Source organism: Caloenas nicobarica, chromosome 1 (assembly GCF_036013445.1).
Source record: "Caloenas nicobarica isolate bCalNic1 chromosome 1, bCalNic1.hap1, whole genome shotgun sequence".
Lineage (NCBI taxonomy): Eukaryota > Metazoa > Chordata > Aves > Columbiformes > Columbidae > Caloenas > Caloenas nicobarica.
In genome coordinates this window covers 57,592,066-57,615,473 of record NC_088245.1, presented here as the reverse complement: position 1 = coordinate 57,615,473, position 23,408 = coordinate 57,592,066, and the positions used below count along the sequence as shown (strand labels likewise).

Here is a 23,408-nt window from a genome sequence, read left to right as displayed (position 1 = left end):
GGACACATTCCTTGTTTGTCTCTGCTGGTGTGGCAGAAGAGTCCATGGCTAGCAAGAACATGGCAATTGCATGTTCTGTTTTGTGGCAGGAAACTTTGATGGAACTTTACTGCCAAGTCTTGCTGACAAAGATTCTGACAATGTGATAATATACACGCCTAAACAGGTGAATAGAGAATATAAAGTTTGTTGCTAGAAGTCATGGGTAATTGTGGTTCAGATCACTGCTGTGTGAGAAGTCTAGTAACATTAGCAATTGCAGTTGCTATGCTGAAGTTGACCAACCTCTTCAACACTTTGAGTGTTAATTAGTCATTTTCAGCTGACCTGATGTAGGTGTATCTGTTCTGGAATATTCTGAATCACTCTGGTCTCTATTGACTACTCAACAGACTCCATTGACTTGACAGTGGAGGTACAGGTACCGTCTTGTATGCAGACATGTACATCATAGAGATCTTTAGGACCTGGAAGACATCTGAGGTGTCTGTTTTGCGAAACGGCTTTCTAACCATAAGCTGTAGTGTTTTGAGTATCATTCTGTTACATTTGTTTTTTGAACAAATCTTAGGAAATTAAACATTCGGCTTTATTTCGAGAGGAATGTATTCTCTGTCAGGACATTAAATACTTTGGTTTTGTTTTCGTGGGAAACAGGGTCAAGGCAAACTTGATTCAATACTAACAAACTGAAATGGCAAGTTCAGCTGGTGAGTTGAAAAAGTCAGTTGTTTGCACATCCCTGGTGAAATGCAAACACACTTGAAGGCTAAGTATTAGAACACTGGGACGATTTTTTTTCTTTATATTTCCAGTTTTCCTCATTTTTATGGAATGCTAGTAATGTACAAATGTAACAAGTTGAATGCAAAAAAAAATTTTAAAATTGCGGTTCTGATAAGTGGAAAACTGCTTTTGCATTGATCACTTTATTTTTTGTTGAAACATCTAAGGCTGCAGTGACAGGAAGATAATTTCTCTTCTTAACAGAGAGCACATTAGAACATGAAAGAAACATATAATTGTTTGAAAGTCTGTCTATTCTAGAGAAGGACAGCTAGTGAAGTATTTAACTGATCTTTATATAGCTGGACAATGCCCAATATATAGCTTCTTTGGGAACTCCAAAATGGAAAGAAGTTGGATCTTCTATACCTGAACTTTTAATCTGAAAGAGACTGTCTGTGGCTTTGTACCATTTTCTGCTCATCAGCATTCAGCAACACTGCAGGATAGAGGAAAAATACAGAAGCATAAGAAAAAGATAAAAGGAGGCTGGGAGCTGAAAAAAGATAAATGACTTTGCCGTCAGTGCAGTATAATGAAAATCAAATCGGTGCTTGGCAATGCACAATTGCCCACTATGGCTAACCCCAGACAGTGTTTTAAGTAAAATACATGCCTTTTGTATTTTGTTCTTGTATTCCTGTAAAGATAAATGACTTTGTTATTAGTTGATTGAAGGGGAAATAGACGTCCTGATTCTGTAAAGTCATAAGAATGTGACTTACATGTTTAGTGTCTGTTCGGTTATTGGCCTTGCCAGTGATGGAATTTTGTTGTTACCAAGGTAATGCCTGTTATAGCCCCTCCTTGGTTTGTTTGGGCTGGATATAAAAAGATTCTGCAAGCAGGATACACTCACCTTAAAAGTGTAAAACAATTGTATATTACATAATAACACACAGAAGAGCTACTAGGCTGAGTGTTAGTGTGCTCACCATTGCTCACAATCTTTGCTGGCCTGGCAGGCATTGGCTAGAGGGGAAGGATTGTCCTGCATGGCTTCTTTTCATAGACCCTCAGTGTTGCCAAGTTGCCATCTTCCACTAGCTCTGGTGACAATGATGATGGTGATGACCGGAGGTGATGATTCCCAATGGGGCCAGCTAGCCTCTTTATGGTTTTATGCCTTTGTGTTGGTATTTCCTTCTTGAATTCCTGAGCTAGCAATGATGCTGCATCGATAACCTTAAGTTCTCTAACTTGCATCTTTTTATTTCCCTCCAGACTTTCTCATAGCTCTTCTTCAGTAGTTACACAGCAAGGCAATACCAGAGCTGGACCTTGGCCTGCAGGCAGCTGAACCCCTGGGTGGTGAAAACAGGGTTACCAGAGAAGGTTGTAGCCTATAGTGGTAGTATTTAAATGACCAAGTTAACTGTAATTGAAAGTAGTATAAAAAATAATTTTAACAAATATATCAATTTCATTTTATAAAAATAAATAATAAAAGTACTTTTTCTGTGTTATTTTCAAATAATATTAATGTTTCAAATTATTATGCTTTGGCACAGTGCTGCACTGTTTGTAGGGTATGCACAAAGGAAACATAATTTGGTTTAGAATATGCCTATACTGGAATCAAAACACAAAAAGGAATCCACAACAACTTTGAAAGACTTTTGCAAACTTGCATTTTGTTCCCGATTGGATCTGACAATGTATTTTTAATGAATGTAGTCTTGAACATCTGCAAACTGTTTGCAAGCTGGAATTTTCTTTTCAAATAACTGACTGTGGAATCACAAACTGTAATCATGGATGCTGTGTCTCTGCAGTACCTATTTGCAGTATAATAATATAATAATCATAATAATAGCAATAATGAAATCCCTTTCCTCCCAGTTAAAATTCAATGTTCTGGATAGCATTTCATACTAGCATAATGTGCCTTTGGCTGTTTATCATGGGTCACAGATGACAGCAAATGGCCTCCAAACACCTTGTACAGCTGGAAATACACTCCTCTCAGGGTTGTTCCTCTCCAGCTTCTTCATTTTAGTAAATGAATCCGAGAATCCACAAGCGTACAGGGAACTCCTGAACCAGAGCTCTTTTTTTCTTTTCAGATTAGATTACAACGTACAAACCTGTTGGGAGCCCTGCTTTTGTCTCCACAGAATGAATTCAGGTTGCTGCTAACTCTCTCATCATGGGAGTCAAATGAGACAGAAGTGTTCACAAGGTCATATTGTTCCATCCATTCTTGTACTTTATAAATGTTTGTGTTGATACTGATTGTTGTAGATTGTAAGTCCTTGGTCCCTATGAATGCAGTGCAACGTACAGCTAGGAAAGCTACTGGTATATAAACTAGCAGGGGTAGGTAACATACCCTCTAAAGTCAGGTGTAGTTACACCACTAATTTAAATTGAGAGACTATGTAGTTATGATCATGCTGGGTAATGTGGGAGTAAATGCAGCATTCGGTGTAGACAAACCCTTGATTTTGTATTTGCTTTCTTGGCTCAGTTTTCTATGTAAGCTGCAGGACCCAAAAGGGAGTGAAGTGCTTACTGGCTTACTTAAGTGAGGGACCTAGTATCTTAATCTATTTGTGTAATTCCTGAGCCCTCAGTGACCTAGGATTTGGAGTTTGTTCCAAAATCCCTGCTCTTTCTAGTGTGTGGTGAAGATGCTTCAGTGATCATGAGCTCAAAGGCCAGCACCTATTAAACTGCTTTTATTTTTCCATTCAGTACCACCTTCAGAGCTTTCAGAACACCTGCTGCTCAAGAGTCTGAAAACCCCTTAGCCATCTCAGCAGTAATGACAAAGTAAAAATGAGCATTCAAAGGAGAGTAATTTCTCAGGGTCTTATGTGAGTGTGCTTTGCAGAGTGTGCAAGTGCATCAGTGAAATTTGCATCAGAGAAGACCAATGGAGCAGCCTTTGGGGCTGCTTAAGGGTCTGTGATATGGTGTCCGCATACAGAAAATGATGGAGAAGAATGTGGAGAACAATGGCTGTTCAGCTAACTTGCAGCTCATATTTGACCCCATTCCTGTGTTGGCGTAAAATGAATGAAGCACATCTGTTCTTTTTAGGGAGAGATGAGTAATCCTCAGTGGAGTACAGTGCAAGTACAGCATGGTGATCCCTTAATTGGCACTGATTTAGCTGCCTCTGGAACGGAGAGTGGGATAGCAATGTCAGCAGAACGTGGTGTCCCAGTCATTTACTGTGCTGCAAGTCAAGACTTATTAGCTCAGACATGGCTCTGCCTCTGCCATACAGCATCTCTGAGTGATGATGGATTGTAACGCACAGTGATGCTGGGGTGCCTGCTGCCTCCTCTGCACCATGCTCTGCTGCCCAGGGGAGCTGCCTCTTCATATGCATGGTCCAGGCTGCTGCTGAGGTTGCTTATGTTTCCTCCAAATGGTTACCATTTTCTGAGACTGAGCTTACCATCAGGGCACCCACCCTGCAGAAAAGGATCTGGGAGTGTTGGTTGACAGCCAGCTGAACATGAGCCAGCAGTGTGCCCAGGTGGCCAAAAAGGCCAACAGCATCCTGGCTTGCATCAAGAGTAGTGTGGCCAGCAGGTCTAGGGAAGTGGTCGTCCCCCTGTACTCAGCACTGGTGAGGCCCCACCTCGAATCCTGTGTTCAGTTTTGGGCCCCTCACTACAGGAAAGACATTGAGGTGCTGGAGAGAGTTCAGAGAAGGGCAACAAAGCTGGTGAGGGGTCTGGAGCACAAGTCTGATGAGGAGCGGCTGAGGGAACTGGGGCTGTTTAGCCTGGAGAAAAGGAGGCTGAGGGGAGACCTGATCGCTGTCTGCAACTACCTGAGAGGAGGTTGTAGCATGGAGGGGGTTGGTCTCTTCTCCCGAGTAGCAAGTGATAGGACGAGAGGAAATGGCCTCAAGTTGCGCCAGGGAAGGTTTAGGTTGGAAATTAGGAAAAACTTCTTCAAGGAGAGGGTTGTCAGGCATTGGAACAGGCTGCCCATGGAAGTGGTTGAGTCACCATCCCTGGAGAGGTGATGTACTCTAACAATTGTTTAACATGATTGGTGACTACAAACCTTTTAAATTTTTTATTCGTGAGCAAGCTGGGCAATGATCAAATGCAGCTGGAAAAGTCACAAGGCCTGTTTGGGTTTGTAAGCATAACGCAGGGAGGCACTTGGGAACAGCAGCTGCCTAGGTAGAGTTTGGGAGTCTCTGAAGTACAAGAGCTGGAGTCTTACTCTCTTGTACGCTTCATCCTTTGGGGTACAGACGATGAGACTGACTAGTCCTTGAACCAGGGAACATTTTAATTTTTGGCCTTTATTTTAAAGAGGAGTCAGTCAGCACTGTGAACATGTGATCCAGCAGTGATGCTTCTCCCTGGGATTTTTTTCTTGTTCCCTCTTTTTTTTTTTTTTTTTTTTTCCCCCCTCCCTATTTGCTCAGCCTAATAGGAAACAGCAGCTTTGAAGACACTTATGGGAAAAGCATAGTAGATATATTAGAGGCAGTAGCAACAAGCTACTTGAGAGCTTTAGGTGAAACTGGCAGCAGGATATTAGTCAGTGATATTTATACAAATGTTCTTCTTAGAAGCTTCTGGTAGCAGCTTCCTTCACTTCACAGGCTGATCCAAAGACTCTCAACTTTTTATTAGTTTATACTTTGTCTGCGTGGCTCTTTCAGTCCCCTTCCCTTTTCAAGAATCTTCCCATATCCCCGTGGCATTAGTGACAGTTTGCGTTTTACAGAAGTCAAATTTTCCAGGCCAGGGACTGGTACTCCTCGCTGATACTTTGTTGCAAATAATTAGAGTATACAAACTGTGGAACAGGATCAGGCCATTTGTCCTTCTCATTTACCACCATCCAAAAGACAGGAGTCAAGCAACAGAAACTTGGGCGAAATAAGGCTACTGGAGATCCTGTTCTGATACACTGAACCTAGGGACAGCTTCCTTACAAAGTCCCTGCTTTATCCTGCCAAGTGTTTATATCACACGGAAGCTTTTAGGATTTTGCATTTGTTCACGTCAGTACTTGCTAAAATGCACAAATGCTCTTGCTGCCCCTGCATTGTTGATATTGCCCCTGATAATTGTTCTTAATGTTTGTTCTGGATACTTGGAGGTGCAAATCCTCCGGTTGTAGACACAGTTTATTTTGTGGGTAGAGATAGGATCAGTGCAAATAAAGCCTGCCATTTTGAAGGTTTACCTTCACTGTGCTGTCAGGATACGTCTCATGAGAGGGAACGTTCTCTTAGACTCTAAGAAAGTGTTAAAAAGAGAGAGACTAATGAAGCTGTTGTATTGATGTGGATGCCAGCTGGAAGCTAAGCAGCAGAATAGCTTTCTTCATCAGCTAAGAAAAGGGAAGGACTGTTCACGCAGCTGCGATCTGTTCCGCTGTCAGCAAAGGAATATATCTGTGGAATATGTTTTATTGTGCTTGGAATTAAAGGAAAGATTGTGCCAAAAATGCTTCTGTCTTCCTATTTGCCTGATTGATTGGTTATTTAAGACTTAAACCTTTAGTGCGAGTTCAGTTTTGCCTGAGGTAAGACTGCCATGCCTGCAGCATTTGAAAGTTTGGAAAACCCAGGTTTCAGGAATATTTCTCTTCTTTCTATCTTCCCATAACCCACTTGGACCCTGTTGCATTTTGTGCTAGTTAGCTTTTCCAGGGAAGGAGTTGCCTTGACTTTTCTATAAGAAAGGGTTTTAGTCCTGTTTCCCCTTAGACAGGATCCTGTTCTAAACAAACTATTTTAATTTAATGCTAACCAGCACGTCGGTATGAATGACGAGGTCAGCTCTCACCATTTTTTTTTCAATCTTGGGAAACTTGTGTGATAGTCATCCAGACCTAGTTTAATCTCATCTGGTTAGCTGACTGGTTAGCTGTCCAGATGTGAACCAGATGTGGTGTTTGAGCTGTGGCTGAGACAAAATGTCCATAGTCAGGCAGAGGACATGGCTGATTGACTCACAGCTTCCTAGTGGGAAATATATCCTGAGCAGTGGAGGTTTTAGGATGAGGAATGTAATCTGAATGATAAAATGTGCAAAAATATTTTTTCATAATCATAAACATCTGAGCGTTTAATATCTTGGAAGATATTTGATTAATAACTCTGCAGTTAAAAACGTTATAGTATTTTATTTGAGTTTAAAAAATTCACGTTATATTAAGACATGTTCTGTAGATTAAAGCCAGCATGCCTCACAGTCTTGTTTATCACATTTGTCTAAGTTTGTATATGTCAGAGTACTTGAGTTTTGCATCTTTTTCTGTCTTGAGGTGCAAAAAGCCTCTGTTTGCCAGTTCGGATTCTTTGTGTATATATGATCCGCCACTTCTCATCTGTGTCTCTACTGACTGCTGATTAGGCGGTTAATCACTTTGATCCCTGGTTGTGGCCTTGATTTTTCTCAGATGGGAGTCCTGAGATAGGAGTAATGTTCTAATTGACTCAGCCCTTCTATTTTGCCTTCTCTATTTGTAGTTGTAATTTGCCTTTGGATTTTCTTTTTTTTATTCTTTTTTTCCTAGTACTCATGTTTTACACTGAAGGGGCTAGAATCCTTCCAGTCATGGGTTGGAGATGTTATTGATAGATAACTGCCTCTCTCTTAAATTATCTTCTTTGGCTGAAGTGCTCATTCTACCCATGGTTTCATCAGAGGCTAGTTGTGCAAAAGTCTTTGGATACTACTAGTACATCTAGATTTTTTTGTTTTATTTTTATATTGTTCTGTGGATTTGGAGGGCTTTAAAAAACATTTTGAATATTAATTGAGGGCCAGCAACAGAGTATTAATGAATTTTTTTTAGTGGATTTTAGTGTGTGTCCATACAAAAAAATTGATTTCTTGTTTCCCTATTTCATGGTTTATGGATTTTGCTTTTACTGGCTGAATTGTATGTCTCTGTGCTCCGACAAGTTTTTAGCCTGAAGGAACTCTCACTGTTAATATGGTTACTGCTTTTATTGATGTTACCCATTTTTGCTTTTGTTATGGATTTTATACCAGAGACAAAATTTCCCACGTGCATATTTTTCTTCCTCCTAAGGGCTAGATACAGTTTTTCAGAAAGTATTGTGGACTCAATCCAGCACAATGCAGATTTGTCTACAAAGTGCTGAGTTTCCTTAATGCAAACAAGTTTTAAGGGTACTTGAAAAACTCAGCACCTCACAGTACTAATCTGTTTACCTTGCAAACAGTTTTTCTATTAAGTTTACATGTAGCTCACAAGATACTTTCCTGTGTTCATTTTGCTTGTTGCTGCTATTGTAAGTTATGCATTGAGTAAATGCATTTGAGCTCAAAGATGAACTGTGTTTCTATTTTGCTTTTCTTAGGACTGTATTTTGTCACCTGGTCCTTTAGTTACCACAGGTTTGGTGTTTTTTTTTTTTTTTCTGATACTAATGAAGATCTACTACAAACATACTGTGAGTATGTTGACATGTATCTCCACCAGACTATGGTTTGCACTATGGTTGTGCTGAATTTATATGAAACATGAAAGTACCGACATGCCCTTGCAGTCATCTTTGTTTGATTGTCATGTACTGTCTGTCTCTATCTCCTCCTCATTAGTTTTGTTATGCTCTGGACAAGTATATCATTATACTTAGTAGCTGTTTTGTGGGGAACCAGTTCGTTAAAATCTCTTAAAGTAATTTCTGTTAAGTGAATGACAAAATAGGCTTTCCCTTTAAACAAAGCTAAATACTGTCAGCACAGTAGCCACTTGACAAAAGATGTTATAGAAATGGGATGGTTACTCTTAGGCATGAATGCATGTGAGGAACTGCAGTGTTCAGAATGTCTTCAGAAGTTGAGCAATTTCGGGGATCCTGGTCTACAGTTTGGGATACAGCTTAGGTCTTTTTTTCTCATAAACATGTTGTGACTGAGGGACCTGAAAACAGGACTTTCAAATTTAAAAAAAAAAAAATTAATGGAAGATGCTATTTTCCAGAAAATGTGTTTTAAGAATAGTAATTTGATGTTTTATGATGAAAAGTTGATTTATCAGTTTAGGGCAGTGAGGAAATTTGAGTTCTATTTCCAGCTCTTTTTCAGATTTTCTTATTGATATTAAGTCTTATCTTTCTGCATCTTTCATTTATAAAATAGAGATAATAGCAGTTCATTTCCCCTGTGTTTTGCCTGTCTCTGTATAGACAGAAAGATCTGAGAGTAAGAGTCAACCCTTGCTCCTGTTTATGTTGCCAGCTGAGCACAGGGGAACCTTGCTGTCATATTGACAGCCTCTAGACAATGCCAAAGTATAAATCAGCAGTTATAATAGTTGCAGATTATAATTTCAAATGGCATCACTCTAAGGTAAAACCTGTGTGCTTTTGGGAGAGCGGTCTCTAGCTAGGTGAAATCAGTCACGCTGTAGGGCTGCTGAATGTTGTAGGTCACTCGTTAGGACTTTCTTTAAACTTGTGTACTTCTGTAACTCTGTTTTTTATCCAAGAGTAGGTGAAATATTATTTATGTATGACTTACAGTGTGAATGCTTTGACTATAAAATAGCCAATGAAAAATACTCTGAATAAGAGAATTCTTTTAAATGCCAATCCAATCCCAGCCCAACCTGACGGAATGGAAACTGGTGTTACCCTTTGGGATATGTCTACCGCAGGTTCTTCCTGGAGGGAAACTCCACTCTCACATTATCTTACCGCTGGTGTTGTGGTACAGAATTTTTTTGTGTAACAGGTAAATAATATAAATCTTCATGCTTTGTTTCTTAAAGCTATGCTGATTTTTTCACCTTCTACAAAGAACTGTAAGGAGCCTTAACCACTGGAAATCTCAACAGTGTAGAAACTGAGTTCCGCACTAGACCGACGTTTTTCCCCCCAGGTTGAAGTTCTGTAACAATGCAAATTTATCTGTATCCAGTTTGTCACAGTCCTCTTTTCTCTTCAGAAATGCTTTCTCATGCTGGCTGTAGCACTGACCTGATGGGTGGCCAGGTGAGGAAGCTGGGCTGCCTGGACACTAGCCACCTGGCTGGCATAGTTAGCCCACTCATCTGTTGACAGCTTGCTGTGAGGTGAGATGAGCTCTGCTGCTGACGTAAGGGAAGAGTCAAGGCTGAATGACTGAGTATGTGGTGTTGGGATTGTGGCAGTCTTAGCTGAAATGGCTCTGAAATGGTGTCCATAATTACATTTACTATACGTTAGTTGTTAACATGTTCACTCTCTGTCCCTGAGCCATTTCAACAAGATGATACAGATCCTGAGTACTCTAAATTAATCTTAATGGCACTGTGGTCAGTGACATAGCTAGTATTTTATTTTATGCCAGCTGAGCATTGGTTGGATTTATATGCCAGTGCAGCTCATTAACTTTCCAAAGCATTTTATGATCTCAAGTTAGAAATTGTAGCATGTCTGCATGACAGTTTTGCCTCCTGGTGGAATATATTGTTGCACCTTTGGCTGCAGCAGTCAGCAAACACTTGCATTTGTTTTTGTTCAGATGAGAAATTGATGAGGCAACTAGATGCTTCTCCCATACAGTCATGTTTATTTAGAAATAAGATGCACAAAACTATTCCTCCCTCCTCCCCTTCACAACTCCAAAAATACATGGCAATCTCTTTGCTTAATGTTCCTCATTTCCCCTCTGTCAGCTGGAACTGCAGAAGTTTCTTTCACTTCTTCTCCTTCAGGGTCATGTTAGAAGTTTTTATCCAGGAACATCTGCTATGTCTGTTTGAAGCCTCTTTCCCCTTGCCCTCCAACAATGTTCAGGCACCCGTTTGCTTGCATTTATTCTTTAACTGGTTTATTAAACCAGTTAAAGCTGTCTTGAATGAGGGTGCAAAGATGATGTTTGTTTACTTAAAAAAAAGTCCCATCCAATCTCCAGCAGAACAGTGTTTCCTTAGAAAGTGTCAGGTCATTGAACTCTCACTGTTTCCAGCTAGCTTTAGAAAAAATCCTAAATTTACTATAACATTTTTGGTTATAATTACATCCAAAAAAGGCTCAGTGCAGTGCTGTGTGTGACTGCTCAGTTTGGAGAAAAGTCAGTTCCTTGTAAAGATGAGCTGTCCCTTCGGTATTCAGTAAGCACATTTCATTACCATACAGTCTCTTTTGGGTATTGTCCATGATGAATAATGAATAGGAGATTGAAACAAGGCATTTTTCACTCATTTCTTCCCATTACCAAGTTTAACTATGTTCACTACAGCAGAATTGATATTTCACTGTAGCTATCTCTCTCTTTTTCTCCTTTGCTCATCAATGTTATAAAATTTATTGCATTTGAACACACAAAACTTGTGGAGTTATGCACACATGCGAAACAACTCATACACAGTCTTAGTGGAACTTGGCTTGTAGCTTGTTTGTGTATGTAGTGAAGTGTTATTTCTTTTGAAACACATTTAAAAACTCACATTTAAAAACTCATTTGAGATGCAATACCTTGTTTGCAGAAGTGACCCACTGAGGTTGCAGCCAAGACTGTTGTGTCCAGACATGTCTACTATATTACATGTGTAATGTGAAGATATACTTAGCTTTGTAACAATAATAAAAGCAATACCTATGCCTAAAATAGTCAGTGAGCAAAATGAAGATAAAACAGATCTCACATTATCAAGTAAATTGAAGCTTTTAAGTACAGAGGCAATGCATGTGTTTTTCAGCTGAGAGTGTCACTTACTGCGGAAGTATTATGGATCTTCAAATAAAGAGCTTGAGACTATTTTCTCCCCCTCTATAAAATTTGTAAATGGCTGCTCTATTGAAGTGTTAGGGTCTTCTGAAACATGTAAATGCATGTTTGAGGTTAAACAGATATTTAAACATACGCATAAGTGCTTTACTGAACTGAGATTTTTAAATCACCGTGAGTGAGATCCCAGATGTACCAGCTTTGGGCTGAGCCTGGGGGTGTAATTGCACAGAGGACTGGAGCTTGTTTGGAGGGGCCTTCCAAGAACAGTGCTTCATGTGGAGTCTGCTGGATTTGAGGAAAGGATTAAAAAACAAGTATTATTCCCAGGGTGGCATTGCTGACAGCAGTTCATGTGCAGAAACATCTGTTTCATAATGGGAAAGCACTCTGAACTGCTCTAAAACACCTGACAAAGTTACTTTTAATTCTGCTTGAAGTAGGTGGGAGGGGAAACTATCCTTAATTGTGAAATCCAGCTCATTCTGGGTGTCATCTCCAAGCACATAGAAGAAAAGAAGTTTATCAGGAGTAGTCAACATGGGTGCACCAAGGGGAAGTCGTACTTGACCAATATGATAACCTTCCATGATGGCATGACTGGCTGGGTAGATGAGAGGAGTGCAGTGGATGTTGTCTACCTTACCTTCAGCAAGGCTTTTGATACTGTGTCTCACAACATCCTCATAGGTAAGCTCAGGAAATGTGGGTTGGATAAGTGCACAGCGAGGTGGATCGAGAACTGGCTGGATCGCACAGCTCAGAGGCTTGTGATCAGTGGCACAGATTCTAGTTGGAGGCCTGTAGTTAGTGGTGTTCCCCAGGAGTCAGTACTGAGTCCAATCTTGTTCAACCTGTTCATCAATGACCTGGGTGAAGGGACACAGTGTACCTTCGGCAAGTTTGATACCAAACTGGGAGGAAGGGCTGACACACGAGAAGTCTGTGCTGCCATTCAGTGAGACATGGACAACAACTGAACCATGAGCCAGCGATGTGCCTTGTGGCCAAGAAGGCCAATGGTATCCTGGGGGGCATTAGAAAAAGTGTGGCCAGCAGGTAGAGGGAGTTTATCCTGCCCCTCTACTCTGGCCTGGTGAGGTCACATCTGGAGTATGGCATCCAGTTCTGGGCTCCCCAGTTTTAGAAGGAGAAGGAATTACTGGAGAGAGTCCAGTGGCGGGCTATGAAGATGATTAGGGGACTGGAGCACCTTTCTTATGAGGAAAGGCTGAGAGAGCTGGGTCTGTTCAGCCTAGAGAAGAGAAGCTGAGAGGGGATCTTATCAATGTTTATAAACATCTCCAGGGTGGGTGTCAAGAGGATGGGACTAGTGGTACCCAACAATGTGGTAAGGGGCAATGGGCACAGACTGAAACATAGGAAGTTCCATCTGAATATGTGGAGAAACTTTTTTGCTCTGAGGGTGACAGCAATGAAACAGGCTGCCCAGAGAGGCTGTGGAATCTGCTTCTCCAGAAATATTCAAAGTCCTCCTGGACATGTTCCTGTGCGATCTGGTCCAGGTGAACCTGCTTTAGCAGGTGGGTTGGACTGGATGGTCTCCACAGGTCTCTTCCAAGCCCAAACATTCTGTGATTCTGTGAAGTGGATTCTTTTGTTGATACAAGGTTACCTAATCGGTGCTTGCCTAAGAAAACAGCAAGATTTAAGGTTGTCATCAGACTTTTACTCAATTTTCATACCCCTATTTGCTCCCAGTCTGCTCAAACTTAAATACATGTAGCCAAAGATAGAAAAGGAGGAGGGAAAATCTAGACAGTAGCAAAATAGATAGATGCCATCCTTGAAACATTAGCCACATTTGCTTGGAAAGATGCTGTAATAGTAGCAAGCTAAGGGAGAGAGATTCAGGTCTCATGTGGTCCCACAGGGCCTGTGTGATGTGGCAGTGCTCAGGGCTGGGCAAAGGCTCTTCTTGGAAGGGGTACCTTCAGGAGTGGTTTTGTGTAGTCACATGTGTGGCAATGTCCATGATGTCAGATGGTGTGAACCAAGGACTGGGATTATAGATGAATCGTCTCCCCTTGTCAGCAGCAAAGCTGGCCTCGTTCTACCTGATGCTGTGGCAGAGGTGCAGCAATGGCTACTGCTGTGTAACTTCTGCATCAGGATGTTGTCAAGATGCAGAGAGCTATTTTCCTTATAGCACATGGGCTATAAACGTAAGATGCAGTCGGCGTTCCTGCTTCTCATGATCTGAACTATCAGTGGTCACGACCAGAGTACTACCCTTTAAAGGACTTTTTTTTTTTTTTCTTTTTTCCCCTGTGCACTGCCTAACAATGACTACTGGAGTGGTGATCTAAAAACGTGGACTGTAGACATGTCAGATGCTGTTGGTGAAGGTTGCCTTGGCGGAAGTGTCCCTAGCCCAGAGGCTCCATCGGTCATGTCTACTCTGAAAGTCTGATTTAAAGTCCCTGTAGTTAACATGAGTCATTCAGTTGAAGTTAGCAGGTGTTGCATTAGGTCATTAGAGCCCAATGAACCATCTGCTCTCACAAGCCTTCCCTTGCTGAAACAGAGGTGCACTTTATTCCCTTGGAGCAGTATTTCTCATCCAGTGAGCTGTGATCCCCCCAGGGCATTGGGGAAGGCAGTGGTGGCAATTGGAGTGGTCTTAAAACATGGAAAATATGGCTAAACATTTAAAGAGAAGATGCCTTGCAGAATGAATGCAGGCTATTATGTGGGATTATTGTGATCAGCAAACTTTAGTATTACAATAAAGAAATGAATAAAAATATGTCTTGCTACCAAGCAAGGTGACACTCCCCTGGAAAGATAACACCACTGTAAGAATGAGGGTTTCAAAGGGGATGCACACGTAAAATAGAAGGTGGAATAGAGAATAATTTCTTCAAGAGCAGGCTTCAAATGTAGAAGCGCATATTTAATTCTGAAGAAGATGTAGGCTCTGGTGAATGGCACACTACAGGCTTGCAAGCCTCTTACTGTAACATCCTGATTTCTGCCAGGTTGTCATCCTCCTGAATTCCCTGGGGAAGCAGGTTGGCAGCTTGTGGCAGCTCTAGCACAGGTTATTAGTGTCTTCCTCTAGTGCCAGAGGGAAAACATACTGCAGTTCTCTCTGGTCTTCCTTCATCTTTGGTGAATTCCTGCAGAGGGAGGAGGTTGGACAACAGCCTTTTTGCAATTAGACATGTGTAAATAATGGATTTTTTCTTTTTATTTCTGTGGTCAAGATCCTGAATGTATTCTATATTCTACTTGCAAAGCAGAACTGAACAAAGCCTTCAGTTTGACCTGAAATATTTCACGGAATGTGAAAAAATGACGGCAGGTTTTTCCTTACCCTTCTTCATCCCTTTCATCCATTTCTTTTTTTCACATGCTTCAATTTTAATGCCAAAAAAAAGGAAAATAAAAAGTCATGATTTCAAAATGTCAAAACAGAACAGTTCTAGTTTTTCTGAACCTGTTCTTCTGTTTATTATGTGCTGAAATTATGGCTAGTCGTTGCACAGTAGAAACATTTTTAGTGAACATACTATTCACCAGAAATTCAGATGTTCATTGCTATTTACAGTTTGTACTTGTCAGAATTTACCCATTGTACCTTGTATCGAGTTACTGATTCACTTTTTTAAAAAAAAAAAAACTGAAGTAATAAGACAAGAAAAAATTTTTTTTTTCTTTTTATTTAAAAAAACCTTTCTTTTTGATGAATAATTTTTACCTGCTGTAGACAGGAATATTTTCTCATGGACAGTAGTTAATAACCTGACGTTAGTTAGATGTGATTTGTTCTAAATCTGTTGCGCATTGCTTAGTATATATCACAGCTGTCTCTCACTATGGGAAACGGATCTCATTTTACAATCACATTCATCTGTTCTGGCAACCTGGTATTACAATATTTTTAAATTACTTTGACTTATTTTATGTAACGACTGCTGAAATATTAAGAGAGACTACAGAAAATGTTGGAATATATACAAATTATTTGTGGAAGTACACTTTTGTACAGCAAATACTTTCAACTAACTATAGAGAAGTAGGCTATTGACCACTTACAACAAACACAGGGAATTTACCATACAAGTTTCAGGAATATTTTAGTATTTGATCTGATAATGCTGCCAAAGTCATTCTAAGAACTTGACTTAAGTTACTAGTATTTTAAAATTAATCTTTCAGAATGTTTTTGCTGTGGTGGTATCTGAGTGTAACTATTGTATTGTGTTTATTTAAAGTTCCAATGAAAATAGCTCAGGGATTCTGTAAAGGAAACAAGGGGAAACAACTCACATTTTTGCTCACTTTAGAAAAGGATGAGAAAACATACATTGCAGCGATTTCATTTAGGATCTCTAATAACTTCTTGTTCTGCTGTTCATAAAAGTGAAAATGATTTCTAGCAAAGTGTGTCTGGTCTCTTCATCAGTGGCTCTGTGGTATAAGAACAGCAGCATCTTATAGATGTTACTCAGACTTGTGGTAGGAAGGAGATGTCTGGTTCAGTCTGGTTCCGTTTGAGAGAGAAATAAGAGGTTAGGATTTTTTTTTTTTCTTAGTAGTCAGAACTTCTGTTGAAAGATAGGTAATGGTTGCAAATGTAGGTACAAAGGAGTTAAAAACCCTGGAATCTAGCTTGACTGTGTGATTTTTTTTTTTTTTTAATATTCGTAGGTGTTACAACAGTGTCATTACTAATATGATCCCTCATAATATTTTTCCTGTATTTTTGTCATTTAGACACACATGGAACTTGGCTGCATCAGGACAGCATCACTTTGCTGCGAATATGCCTGTTGTCTAAACAGTCCCTACCTTGTTCATTCCCAAACCTGGAAGGTGCTTGGCGCGGGCTCTCAGGTGTCCGCGGGGCTGTGTACCATCTTTGAGTTCCCTCCCTGCCCCTGCCTTCAGAGTTGTGATGAGATGCCGAGCAAATCACAGAAACTGACACAGTCTCATTTAGTCACTAATCTTGTGTTACTAATTTTCTTAATACACAAATGAAGGCACCTGCGACCAGACTCAAACTGTATGAAGTGTTCACCACTGCAGTAAGATATAATGGGAACAGTGCTTTAAGCGTGTCCAGTAAAACTGTCAAGTATACTTGACATTGGGAGGTGTCAAGATAGCCAGCCAGAATTAGTCTTAGTTTCTCTTTGTTCTCCACTTTCTTACACGAAAATAATAGCATCACCTAATCTTGCAAAGATTGTGAAAAAGAGCTTCACTAATGTTTGCAGAGCAGTAGGTGTCTTTGCAGTGAGTGATGAATTATGCACCTAAGCTAGAAACCTATTTATCTTTTGTAAGAGAACACATACTACTTTTATTTATACTTAGGTCTCACCCTGCATATGATTTTCTGTTCTTTCTCTTATTTAAATTGATGTAAAATCAAATTCCTAGTGTAGTGATCAAACAGCCTGTGGGAAAGTATATAATGATTATGCATTATTCTTCAGTCCAACATAGATGTAAAGTAACACAACCTTTCTGCCTTTTGAAGTGAAAGCAGTAAACAAACAAAAAATTATGCTAAACAAATCTCATGTCTTAATCTTTACTCTGTTTTATTTACTTAAGCTCCTCTTTGGAGTAGTATCTGAAAACTTTACAGTCTTTATTTCTTAATACTCAGAATCTTCGTATAAACTAAGGAAATAATGTAATCCCCATTTTATGGACTTAGAGATAAAACATGGTCAAGATAGGCCCATACACACTAAAGGACATCGGCATGTGAAAGTTAGAGGCCTCAGTTTTTAGCTTATAGGTGCCGGCCTTTAGGCTGAACTCTGGACCAAGCTCCTCATGTTGTGAATGACACCTGAGAAGGTGTCATCCAAACCAGCCAGCCAGGTCCCAGGCAGAGTGTCACAGGCTGTCCCCTGCGGTAACCCTCTGCTGACCAAGCGGGAATGTTCTGAGGCCAGGGGCAGGCCTGTGGTGGTGCCTCTAAGGTTGCTCCAGACATGTCCCGTTCAGTGGCTGTTGGGCGAAAGGCAGAAGCAGACCCAGCGTTTGGAGATGCCTGGCGTGCTTTGGCAACGCCTGTTGCCTCAAAGTCCCGGAGAGACCTGGGCAAAGGCACAGGTAATTTCCAAACTGTGTTCCAGCTGACAGGTGACCTTGGTGTGAGCCATGGAGCCCTGGCAGTCCGGAGCTATTCTGGGCAGGCAGAAAGGCACCCAGGGAAACTTTACAGGCAAAATAAAACTGTATTCAGCGTTAGGCAGGTGGCAAATGAAAGTGTGCAGCATTGCGGTTTTCAAGCTTTCGTAGCTGGGCTCCATCTCAGACACCATTAAATGCCTTTTCTGTGTTTGCCAAAAGACGCACGTTGTAATGCAGTGAGTTGAACCTCGATTTTTCTTATTCATACCTATTTTTTTTTCTCCCCTTCTGTTGTCCTGTTCCTTATCATGGACACATTTGGCCACTGTCAAATTGAATGATTTTTTGCATACTTGGTTGGCTGACTCTTTTTTTTCTAATTTGCTGATACAGTCAACTGTGCCAGTAAAGCAATTATGCAAAATTGTGTATAAAGGTTTAATGATACAAACCAGTGTTCATCACAAATCTAATTGTGATTCTTACCATCTTTCCATAAACTAAAGGTTTTGAGATATTTGAATTAGGATCTCTCTGATTAATATCTATTTTGTTAAAAATGTATTTAGTTTAGCAGGTAACAGAACATTATTGTACATGGTGCTGTTAACTTTGGAAGGAAGCAATAAACAAAAATAGTGACTTGGAGGTGTTCAGATAATGGTTTATATGCTTTCAGGTGGTGATTAGGAGAAATCTGCTTTATTACATGTCTCATTAGGTTACACTGTTAATCTGTTTTACATTACAAATGATAACTGTTTGTGGTTGATTGCGCACCAAGCCTAATACAACACAAAGATAAAAACGTAAAGATGGACATAGTGACAAAACAGAATAATATGTCTGCATACTGAAAATGAAGAGATAGTGGGTTAAAACAGAATTGACAGGTACAGTGTACTGAGGTTTGGTGTCTGGTTTCCACTTGGGTAATTGAACAGGTCCAGGAAAAGGGCAGTAAAGAGATACTTGGTAATGCGTTCAGTGAAGCTGAAAATCCTATTGGCTTTTCTTGGTTCAGAATAGAGCATTTAGAAACATTTCAAAACTGGTATTTCTTCTTCATGTTTGCATTGATATTTTCTGATTTCTGCCCTGCTGCTTTCCCTGGAACCCTATCTGGGATTTAATCCTACCACAGAACGTATTAGTGAGTCAGATATTACTATTAGGACTGACATTTTAGTAAAGTCTCGTTTGTATCAGGTCATTATGTACTGCAGGGAGAGACCTTCTGCCACAGCCACTAGAGAGAAAGCACACACTGCTTCCATCAGACAACGTATGAGGAGGGAGAATGAAAAAACCTTTCTTGGTTCTAAGCTATATGTCATCTTTGCACTAAGAAGCATAAAGGGCTGTAAGGACAGGGAATAGTGAATAACCTGGCAGTGCTTTCTGCTCCCTCCTTCATCAGGGTCACACTTGAGTGTGAATTATGAAGGTGAGTTCTGTTCACAGGGATGCTCCACACAGTCGGATATGTGAGCTCTTTTATACCGAACGCAGCAGGCTGTGGCTTGTATAAACAGCTTTAATTTACTGCTTTCTGAAAACAGGGGCCTGGAGCAGTCATGGAGGTTTCAGGAATGTTGTTTGTGTAAACGAATGAACTTATAAATGGTGGTTTTTGCAGTCTTCCATAGCTTATCGAGGGTAACTGTGTCACTGACAGAAAAAAGAGAATGAATATTTTTTTTTTCCTCCAGTCTACTAATACTTTCAGGGCTCGATATAATGTGCCTTTAACAAACCATGAACTTCTCTCCTACTGAGCCACTGCATCCTGCCTACGTTCAGTGTAGGCAGAGAACCATTATACTAATCCACTCTCCCATCATATCTCTAGCAAACACATGTAAGTGTTTTCTTTGAATATTTATTTTGATGCAAGAAGTGTTAAGTCTTTTATTTGGCAACACACTCAAGTAGGAGATTGTGACTTCTCAACTTTGTAACCTTAATTGTGGAAGTTCTGGTTTTCAGCTATGACATGTTTTGACAAATGTGTGACAGCCACATTTGGCTTTAAGAAAATAATCCTGCCACCTCACAACAACCTTAGAATAGTTCACCTCTGCAGGTAGAATAGCTTTAAAACATAGATGCTGAAATGATCGGTATTTCCTTTTTTTTTTTTAACAGGTACGGTTATATGCAAGGCCTGATGCTATCCGAAGAGGATCGGGGGACTATGCTCTAAATATTACAAGGAGACTCATTGAATTTTATGAAGATTATTTTAAAGTGCCCTATTCCCTGCCAAAATTAGGTAAGATTTCCCCTAGAACATGGAGTTTACTGAAAGACGGGAGATTAAATCAGCTTTTTTAAAGGAAATTTAAGACTAGAATGTACTAGATTTTAAAGTAAGAAATGTGTGGGTTAAGATGGAGTGTTTGTTTAGAAGGATCAATAAATAAGGAATTTTTCATCTCTTCCTTGCAGAGGAAGTGAAGTCCAGTTGTCCCCTTTCCAGTCTTGCACAGGAAGCAGATAGTACTTAAATTTGTAAGATAGTGGGACTAGAAAGAGAACTTGAGACCTTTCACTGATAAGTGTGTTGTTTTTTTTTTTTTCTTTGATGCTGTTTGTTTTGGCCCTTACTTTCATTAGATAGCCACTGGGAGATGTTTGTTCTGCAGTATTTGTATCTTGATGCCTTGATGGGGAACAGAATTGAAAATATTTGTAGAAACTGGGAACCTGTAACAGCACAGGCAGTATGCTGGCTTGTGTGGTTTATTAATGATGATTAGTACATATGCTTAATTGTATTGTTGCTTATTGAAAGAATTTCTGTGAACTTGTTTTGCTGCTCAAGTGACCTAAATGTAAAAGCTATCAATTTCTATTATTTTTAAAATAGTTTCTTCTCCTCCTCCCTTTCACCACAATCAGTTGTTCTCCTACAGACTTGAATACTTTACACAATATTATTAAATCCTCCCTCCTTCAGAGCATGTTTGATCCAGGTCCTGGAAAGCCTCTTGCTCAGCAGCGGGAAGAGAGCTTGTATTTGCTCAGAAGTGTTAGAGTTGGAACCACAGGTGATCCTCCCAGAAACTCAGGGTCTATTTCATTAAATCCCTTGCCTGCTGAGTAGCTTTATTAGTCTTACAGCTAATGGTGTAGGAGATAGATGAAGTAATTGAAGTTGCTAGATGAGGGTGTTGCATGATTTTTTTATAAGAATGTCGTGGCATTTGTTTCTTGTCATCTTTAAACGATGAGTTACAGGGAGCGTTCCTCTGGAGAAATATGCAGATGGGTTAAACATGACATATGCATCAGCCTTTGTGTGTGTCCTTTCATACCTGGCTTCAGGTATGTAATGATGATTGCGTAAAGGAAGTCATAGACTTATTGGTGCCAAAAATTTAGAAGGAAAAAAATAATCAAAAACTTTCTGTTGAACAGAAAGAACAAACAGTGGGACTCCGATCATTACTTCAGGTAGTTTACTAAGGATGCCAGATAGCAGCAGGCAGTAGTGCCTGTATCTGCTGCAGAGTATCTTTCACAATTGCAACATACAGTCTTTCAACTCAATATGCTGTGTGTGTTACTATTATGCTGTGGCATATCTTTCAAAAAAATCTAATCAGATATGAGTATGTTCTAGTTTGGATGTCTTTGGAACAGAACAGGAAGAACAATCACAAGTAAAATTGTATTTTTTTTCTTCAAGTATTCCTAGTAAAATTGTTGAGTTAATGCGAAATACTGCTTGAAAACTTTAGTTATTCTGTAGTGATACTATAGAAAATAGTTTGCAAAGTTTTGTATACTACAGTAAAATTAAATTTATTTAATGTAAATATAGTAAGGAAAATTTCAAAACTATCTCAGTGATGTAAATATTTTTGATAATTTGTTTTTCATATGAGCGTAGGTATGTTTGTTCCCAGTTCAGCTGAACACTAAGATCACTATGCTTAAGCGTGTGCTAGTGTCTTTAACCTGAAGGAATGCTGATTGTTTTTTCACTGGAAAACGGAAGGTTAGGGACAATAGTCTAATGGGTGAACAGAAGGACCGAAAATGAATACACTGTAATTTCTCTATAACAGTGATAATGATTTTGCAGTAGTATTAAAGAATTTTCTGAAGGAGGAGACAAAACAGCATTAGCTACAGCAGTAGAAGGCAAGTGCACCATTATGATGCATTGATACAAAAAATGCACCTGTCTCTCTGAAGCCTTGGGACTGTCACATGATACACTGCTGTCACTGCTGCAAAGGATGGTGTTCTTCATTAAGGTTTTAAGAAAAATCAGAATTCTTTTTGTAGGACATTTTAAGAGTTTTTCATTTGATTTGTAAATGAAATGTGAAATGCCTTCAAGTAGGAGTGAAAATTGAAGAACGTAGTTTAAAAAGCTTTTTAGTGACAGCATCAGTGTTATAGAAAATGTTCTATTTCAAATGTAGATGTTTTTTAAAATGAAAGATTTTGTTTAATGTATTGTCTGGCTGTAACAAGAGCGAACTTGAAGAAATGTAATTATTTTGGTTGAAAACACAATTGATGTTTACAAAATAATTCTGTTGTTGAAATACTGACCAGTTTACTACGCAGGTGCTGTATCAGCTACTGAGCGGTATGTTGTCAGCGTCACTGCTGTATGCTGGGAGGTGTGTGTGGGCACAAGGGACCTGCAACCCTTGGTGAAGCACTTCTGTCATCTGTGTGGTCATTCATTCTGACTCTTCGTGTGGCAAGAGTATCTGAGGACATGTAGGCTCTTCAGATGTGTTGCTATATCAGAGGGGCCTATGTTCATTTGTTCACTTCTTGTGTAACTGAGGTCCATTTCCAAAGATCCTTGGCATTTGAAACTAGTGCCCCCCATCTGAGTTTTAATAAATCAGCTAGTGTTCTCTATAGGAACCACTTTCTCCTGACGCTCTTGACTACTTGTCTGATTTTGACCAGGCTTTTACTGAACTTACATGCAGTCAGATGTCTGTGGTTGCTGTCACCAGTTTTGGGTTCCTCTGACTTCTTGACAGCCTCTGTTACTGTTGGGAACTGTGGAGAATCTGGGGGAACCTTTTTGTTGCCAAATGACTGAGATTTTTTTAGGTCTTATATGGCTTTTACTGACTTGTAAATGCACTGGAACACTACGTTTGTTTGCCAGTTAATGTGAGTTCTGGTAATGAATTTAAATTGGAGATGTTTCTTATTTGAGTAACCAATTTCCGCAGTTAAAAGTTCTACTTAGCTTATAGATTTTTTTTTTTCCCACATCATGCTCTGAACTGGAAGGTCCTTGTGTATGGTTTTAAACTAGTAATTTTTGTATCAATTTCAGTTCTGTAAAGTAAATCAGACCTTGAAAAAACCCCCAGATTTTTCCAAGATTATAATATCATCATAAACACTAGTTAAAATGAGGAGTGGATAAAACTTTTGGTTTTATTTAATTCTAACAAGATATGCAGTAGGGTTTTTAATTGTGTTTCTATGACGGGTGAATTTAAATTATATTTCTGTATTTGTATCGCATATTAGTTTTAAATCCAGTTTGCAATACACAAAAAATATCTTTATACATGTAGAGCTTTTTCTTATGAGCATCTTCGAGACTGGAATCGTTTCTCTGTGGGGAATGGTAAGGTAAGCAAGCACTCTTTACATGTGGACAGTTGTGACTCTTAAGTTGTGACTGATTTGGGGTGGAGGAGCTGACTGCCTTTTCCAACTAAGACTCAAGGGGCAGGTTAGCAGGAGATGACAAAAAGATCACTGTTACTGCAACAGGTGGTAGATTTGTGAAACTCCTTCTCAAAAGAGATTGTAGAA

At 39.7% G+C, this 23,408-nt stretch overlaps 1 protein-coding gene across 1 annotated transcript in view; it reads left to right on the top strand.

The window, feature by feature from the left end:
* Positions 1-23,408, top strand: part of TRHDE (thyrotropin releasing hormone degrading enzyme) — a 205,435-nt gene that overhangs the window by 20,498 nt on the left and 161,529 nt on the right. The window contains exon 3 of the mRNA XM_065654127.1: positions 19,740-19,866. Coding sequence (XP_065510199.1) covers positions 19,740-19,866 — 127 coding nt within the window. The remainder of the gene's footprint in view (positions 1-19,739; positions 19,867-23,408) is intronic.